This window comes from Lottia gigantea (assembly GCF_000327385.1).
Source record: "Lottia gigantea unplaced genomic scaffold LOTGIsca_17, whole genome shotgun sequence".
In the NCBI taxonomy this organism is placed as follows: domain Eukaryota; kingdom Metazoa; phylum Mollusca; class Gastropoda; family Lottiidae; genus Lottia; species Lottia gigantea.
In genome coordinates, this window is record NW_008708133.1 from 298,588 (window position 1) to 306,675 (window position 8,088).

Below are 8,088 nucleotides of genomic sequence, written 5' to 3' on the forward strand. Positions count from 1 at the left end.
ATTGGTACTCGAAATATTTAAAAAAAATATGGTACCGCTTGGAAAACTTATCTGAATTCGGGACAGTCTAAAGTTACCTGGTCATGTTTGGTATCAATTATTAGGTAGTTGATGTCACCATAGAACTGTAACAGAATCCGGAAATGAAATCAAATCGAACGTAACTGTACCTCGTCACGGATGTGACGTCATAAATATATATGACGTCATTAAATTTACGCCATGAACGTTACGCTATTTTCGAAAGGCTGTCAACAAACTTAACTGTTCCCCGCCCGATTGCCCGGTCCGGAGTTGTTTCCAGAAGGTAGATGTTTTATTTGTTTCAAAGAGTTGGGACATGGTCTTGCCAATGTCCGCTCAAAAGACTTGAATACGTTGATTGAATGTAGTGAGAAACGTGGAGATGATATATTAGACATTTCTGCAATCCAGACTAAACGAACCTGGGGTAGTGAAGATTCGTGTGCATGAGGTCTGCCTTAATGAATATAGGCTTACGCTTGCCAGAAATGTAGAGCGTGCTAAGAAACATAAATCGGACGATCAAGGCCAAGCGTTTCCTACGGCTGTCAAGGGCTGTGCATGTTTAGTTGCTGCTGAGGCGCGTTACCATCATAAATGTTTCATTCTGCTCTCGAAAGGCCGGCGCCCGGAAAACACTCCCATCGAATCCCTTGGGAAAATGTTTCTGTATTCTTGTTAACTTTGTTGTATCGTTGTAAATCGTTATTTCTCTCTTGTGAGCGCGCCCATAATGTACACTTGTTATGTCATATATCTTTGTTAATAAACTAAGTCAATTAAACTGAATCTTTTCTGGCTTCGATCTTTGAGGGAGAATCTAGAATACTGTATCCGATCCCTGAAACTTCTGCATACATTGGGAAATTGGATGTTAGTGGCATAATTTTTAGGAGAATTTTGGGACTTTAGAGCACAAATTCGTCGTACAGACTTTCTGGGAATCCAGGAATCTGTAGACATAGAGATCGCCATTCCAAATTCATTTATCCATAAACTTAGAACTGGTTATTAGGCCAGAATCCTCATACATTGCCACGCGTCCTACTCCACTATCTAATATTTAGGTTTCTGACCTAATTGAATTGATATCAGTATTTTCAGGTTCGACAGAGTTGATGTTTTTAAGTGATCATATGCAATACTTACAGGCAAATTGTTTTCTTTCTTTGTTTGACAGGTGCATTTTAAATTTTCAAATGTTCTTTTGAGTTTTTAGTATTATAAAGTTTTGATCTTTTTTCTTATCATTTTTATGAATTTTTTGTTCAAAACAGTTTTATATTGCTCATGTAGCTTCAGGTAATGTCGTGTTATATGGTAAGATTTGTTGGAGATGTGTAGCCGTTTGGCCTTTCTATATTTTCTTTTTTAGTCCCAAATATTTTAAAAGCAAAGGACAAATTCAGTCTTGATATATCAATAAGAATATCATCTATTTTATTCCGGGAAATGTCAGGGTTGTAGCTCAATTCAAGTTTTCTTATTATTGATACTTTTTCATGATGGTCAATATTTGAAATCAATAATGTTTCTTTTCTGATATCCATGATTTCGGGTTGAAGTGCTTCTATAAAACTTAAGAGAAATTAACTAGCTTTTTGATTTTTTTGCTCGAGGCTAAGTGAGCATCAGTGAATATTTTTTCAAATTTTTCAAATGTTTTGATAAACCTAGTGGACATAATTATATTGTAATCAACTACACTGGGGTCTCTACATAAAGTGTCCCGACTCATCATTTGGGAATCTGCAATTTGTTATAGGCTAATAAGGTCATTAAGTTTACTTAATTTGATAAGATAATAACCATAATTATTCAACTTCGAGTCTTAACTATGCCTTTCCTTTCTGGTGTTATAATCATCTTATTTACAGACGCTAGAGATACTTTCTGTTGGGGGTAAAACATCTGTGTAAATATTATGATCAAAATCAGATAAGGCATTGTTAATACTTGTTAAACTAAGTAAGTAAAATAGAATCATTTGCTAAAAATAGAGTTATAATATCAATTTCAATATGGGTAAATGCACCTGAAGAGGAATATTTAGAAACTTATTTATTCAATAAGTAAATTTTCATGTTCATATCGTATGAATTATTTAAAGAAGTGGTTGCCTAGCAAGATACGCCCACTTTCCTGATATATTTTCAGTATATCAGACGGACGGACGGACGGACATGGGTGACGACAATATACGTCAACATTAAAACACGAATTCACAATTATTTTTTACCATATCATTATTTTCATGTTTAATTGATATCCCATAAATTCTGACGTATATTTTGGTGCAAAAACGTATAAAAATATAACGAAATATAAAAAAAAATATGTTCTATTCGCTTTTATTTTTGATATAGCCACTTCAGTTAGGATCTTACGACAGCCCGCTTCAACGTGCGCCCAATTAACCTTTTGATCTAACTCGATGTCGTCAGCTTGAACCAATCAAATTTCTACCCTCTCCAGCGCTGGCATTTTATGACGCGGTTATGTCTAAATGTTAGTTTGACGAACGTTCAAGAGAGTTGTCGTTAGAACCATCTAAAATAGCTATTTTAAAAATAAAAGCTAACATAGAACGGAACTTTTTTCTTATTTTAATTAGATAGCGGGATGCCGCCACTGAAGTCCACTATGAGTCTTTAAATATAGCATTCATTTTAAAGTTTAATCTTTCTAGTAGACTTGCATTCGAGACATCGGATTTTGTATCTTTTTTTGATACTGAACCAGTAACAGTTAACTTCTAAAATTAAAACTTTATTATGCAAACTGAACAATTTAAGGGAGATACCACACGTTTTTTCATTCTTTCGATTAACCAATCGGTTTTACCCTGGCTCCAGCCAATGCTGACACCGACAAGTTCAGTGTGTGTGTGTGTGTGGGGGGGGGCGGGGGGGGATTGGGGGTGGTCATCACACCCACACCCACACCCACTTTCAAGGTGTATTCGAGGAATATTGAATATACCAAGTAACAAGCTTAAGACACAATCATTTATTTATAACATAAATTGTGTGAAGTAACAACCCATCACCTTTTAAGTTATTAATAGTGAACATAATCCGATAACAGGCATGTCGGGTGGTGACATCCATTACTATTATCAATGAAAACTAAGGAAAGATTGGATCTACAATAATATATATCTGAACACCAGGGAGACAAAATATGAGAATTATAACTATTACAATGACTATATGAATAGAGCTGACATACACCACCTCTTACCACATAGTAACAATGGTACAAAGTCACGTACTTTCTTTAAATTATCATATTTAAAAGTCAAATCTGTTATTGTAGAGTATTTACAAAATCAGTGCTCATCCAGATGAACTAAACCGCGCCACACAATACTTTGATAAACACATAACACATTTTCACACAGGCATCTTATCAATTTGTCAGTTTGATTAAAATAATAAGATAGTTATATATGTAATTAATATATAAAAATGAAAAATAAAATAAGTATGAGTTAGTAATCCTACTATCTCAGATAATACATATAATGAGAATCAACATACGTTTTACCAGATAATCGAAATCCTGTATCATAAATAGCCCAGATAGAGATTATGTTAAGAAGTGAATATTGTAGAAAATGCCAAAGCTAATGGTATTAGACAACCAAATTCCATGCTACACGAATCACACAAAAGGAAGAAAAAAAAAGTTCAGACATTCCATTTAACCTGAATTCCCTCTCAGCGCTTTACATGACAAATTTTAATAAGCCAAGAGACAATTTAAATCAATTTTGAAAACAGCCTTGGGTGATACTTAGAAAGGTGTACCACAACAGATCCTGTACATTACTAGCAAGAAGCTAAATACAACAACTATAATTCAAGGCACCCGTTGGTTATTTCACTGCCCTGAGGGGTCCCATACATGACAAATAGTAGCAATACAGCGATGAGCTAGAATCTGCGAGATATAAGTTACGGGGAACAGTTAGGAGGAGGAACTAATAGATGGAAAGGAATAGGAAGGATTCTGAACCTTACGATGTTTATCGGATTGATTATTCTGACGAAATACACTATTTCTCAAAACACATTTTTTTTAGTTATTTTTACCTTCAAGGATTGTCAAGTTAAGAGATTAATTATCATAAGCATGGTTAAGGTAATACGTATTTTTATCTTCAGATGGCATTTTTGAGTGACCGTTTTGAATAGTTGGTGGAACAGATTTAATGAAATCAGTAGTTTTTTCGTCTGCCTGTCCTAGCTTGGGACCAACAAGTGATAAAATCACTGGTAAAAGCAACATAGAATGGGCTAATCCGAAAATGATTACCAAAACCATAATTTTGAAAAAGGACCTGAAGATGTAAGATTCGGAACCAACTAACATACATATACCCAACAAGGATGTGATGCCACCGTTTAAAATAGGAGCTGCTGCAACCCTTATGGCGTCACGAGCTTTCTGATTTCTGGTTTCTGATTCCGAGGAAATGAAACCATGACAAACATGCACACTGAAATCTACAGAAAATCCCACACTCATGATTAAATGTATCATAGTGATAGAACTTAATGATAAATCCCAGTAGTAAAGGAAACCTAAAATTCCTGCCAAGATACTGAACATATTAAGAGTGACCAGTGTTACCATGATAGGGTGGGGCATAAACAAAATAGTAATAACAAACATACAAGCTACTGCAATACCCATTGTCTGTAGGGTACTTGGTAACACCATTACATATTGTTCAAAATATATAAACGGAGCACTGTACGGGAATACATTTAAGTCTGATTCTGCTGCCAGTTCTCGAACGTGTAACATAAGATTGCCCTGGTCTGTGGAATCAGGGATGTCCCCAGTTATAAAATGACATCTTGATGCAAGAATATCAGAACCATCAGAGGTGAAAGTAACATCATTTGACAAGGAAGGCGCATAAAACATAAAATCTTTTAAGTTTGTGACAAATACTTCATGAGTGGTGTCGTTGAATAGCATGCTCTTCTTGAACTCCTCGTACCAACAAATCAGAGAATTGTTGGTTATATGGGAATCTGTTTGGAAAGTATCAAATACTTCATACATAGCATTAACATCTCTGTCCTTTGAAAAATCTAAATCTTGAAATACCAGCGAGATGGGTAAAACAGTTTTATAATATTCTCGATTCCAGTCTTCAAACAGCCTAAAATAAGATTGATCATTCACCAAATTGTTCAGTACCAGACCCTGTTGTAAGTTATAAATACCCCAAACAGAAGCACCCACATATCCCGTAAACAACAAAATAATAACAATCTTAACAGTCAAAACAGCAGCATCCGACATCGATATCTTCAAAAGCAATTGAGGGACTTTTTCACACAAACTTTCATCTTCTTCACGTCTCTCGGGTGATTTCCATTTTCTAAATCTGTCTGGTACCACTAAGCAAGTCATGCAGCAACGACGGGCCCGTACTCTTTGGCCATGTACAGCCAAGCATCCCATGAAAAATGTCAAATCCCACAGAAAACTGAAGAACAAAGCAACCGCTGAAAATTAATATATAAGAGTTGAAATGTTTTAGTGGCCCCCAACTTTATTCATTCATAACTATTTTAGAATATTCATAAAATATAATTGAGTGAAAATAATTGATGTAATATACACAATAAGTATACATCAACGTGCGTACTTTCTTCTGATGTAGCCAAGATATCCCTTTATTTAGCTTTATCCCTTCTCCCCTGTTGGAAACTTATCATGAGAGATCTTGACAACGTGTACTTAAATACCTTTTAAATGGGCTTGTATTTAATATTTGAGATAGGCTACACTAATATTGTGATGAACTTCATTATACTTATGTATATTTGTAAGGACCTTAAGTTGGATACACCCTCAAAATATTTTGATGTTAATTTTTGTAGTAATTGGCCTTGGAATGCCAAAATAAGAATGCAATGAAAACACAGACTCGACAATGACTAATCTCCTATGTGATCGTATAATATTTTGCCTTATGCCCGACCGCTCGATCGATTTGCATCCCCGAAGGATCTTTGAGTGAACTACATGTCTGTTTACTATTACAAACTAAGGACTAGACATCTTTCCTTGTCTATTTACCTGTATAAGCGCAGAAGTTTCTAATACTTATAAATTGTGAAGTAACACCAATAAGAAAAGCTATGATATCAGTTAAAGATGCTATACTAATAGATCCACCACATTTCTCCAATGTTGCACCCATTTGATCTTCTACAGAAGTTTCATCATAATGTTCTGCCCATTCTGACATCACTACAAACATTGTGTCTACTCCAACACCTACAAAAGAGAGTATCAGGGGTAAATTTTATCCATATAGAAATAACCCATTTCGGCTGAATTCGGATATCGTGTTCAACGTAATTCACTCGTATGGAAGGTCTCACTTTTTTTGATACATATGACTATTTCTTTTTTATTATCACTTACCCAATACAAGAAAAGGCATCACACCAACAATATTTACAAAGTCTATACCAACAGCACAAGTTCCAAAAGCAGCAAGGATAGCTAGGAGAACACCAATAACACCAGCACGAGCTAAATGACCTCGATTAGCTACCATATTATTACTTGATGCAGCAAAAGAAACATAAGTTATCATGAAGGTGAAGGAGAGAGAGAACCATCCGATATCTGATTGAATATTTGAAGTGAGTTCAATATCTAATGATGTTGATGTAGTGTATACCAGCTCTGTCAGGTTTGTGGTTATATCAGACATTGCTTTAACAAATGCCTGTTCCCATTTCTCACTCTGTTCACGTTGAGTCTGACGAAGATTAAAAGTGACCTTCATTACTTTCACAGACTTGAGAATATCGTTTTCACCAGAACAGTTGATAATGTAAGGAAGATGAACTTCAAAGCCGTATGAATCTCTCCAGTTAGGATAGGTAATTTGATCAGCGTTGTATTGAGATAAAAAGCTTTTAGTAAGAAGTTGTTCTCCAGTGATAAAACACTCTTCATTCCTCATGGCACAGATGTCAGAATAGTCAAATGTCGTATCGTTGAATGTAACATTTACACTTTTGATTTGAGCTATAATGTCATGTATTTCATCCACGACCTCCTGTCTCAAGAGATCTCCGTCATCTTTAGCTTTTATCATCAATCCGCCATTCATATTCAATCTGGCAATATTATGCAGATAAAAATTTGAATCGGATTTATCTGGAAATATTTCATCCATTACTTCTCTGTCCTTAGCTGATTGGCTATTGATAGGGACATAGAGTGTCTCTAAGTCGTCTTCTGAAGTTAGTTTCATTAGACCTACTCCCAAAGCAGCACTGACCACTATAGGTACCATTATGAACCACCATGGATGCCGTGCAACAAAACGTCCATATTTATCGAAGGCAACGCCGATGAGGTTAACACAAGTGCCTTGACAACCCATCTTCCCTGAAATTATTGTTAAAAATTAATAACACATATTAACATCAAAATTGTTATTTCTTTAAACTCTGAATTCGTAGGATACATTCACGTTTTCACGAGGGACAGATAAAGATGTTAGAAAAATAGTGACATAACAACTTTTTAATCTATGGCTGAAAATACCAACTGCCAAAAAAACCATTCATATCCCAGCAGTTATTGCAAAATAATATATTTGCCTGGCCTATCTATTTCAAAACATTATTTCAGAGAGTTCAATAGTTGCCGAAATAAAGTACATCGCACCTTTAAAGATATATTTTACGACATAATTAAAATCTTCCGGAAGCTTGAATTAGACCATGTATTACATCAAGTTTCAGTAAATGTCATTGAATTAGATTTATTACGTTTCAGAAATGTCGGAATTGAGTTACCCGGTAAACCTTAGAATATTTATTGTGTCTTTTATGAGCTATAAATCATGCATCTTTCAAATTAAAAATTATTTGCAAACATTACAGTTAAAATACAAAGTCATAAAGAAACCAGGAAATCGTTGAAATTTAGATACAATTCAGAAAGGTCGATATGTCCTCTGTAAATTCAATACTGTTTTTGCTGACAGCGTCCTTGCCTTAAATTAGCGAA

At 35.0% G+C, this 8,088-nt stretch overlaps 1 protein-coding gene across 1 annotated transcript; it reads right to left on the reverse strand.

Annotated features, from left to right (window-relative positions):
• Nucleotides 1–4,146: 4,146 nt before the first annotated feature.
• LOTGIDRAFT_113440 (hypothetical protein) lies at nucleotides 4,147–6,775 on the reverse strand (the record flags this gene model as incomplete). The annotated part of the gene is made up of 3 exons (XM_009051540.1): nucleotides 4,147–5,552; nucleotides 6,130–6,330; nucleotides 6,481–6,775. 3 exons carry the CDS (start codon nucleotides 6,773–6,775, stop codon nucleotides 4,147–4,149), a joined length of 1,902 nt encoding a protein of 633 aa, XP_009049788.1.
• Nucleotides 6,776–8,088: the final 1,313 nt, after the last annotated feature.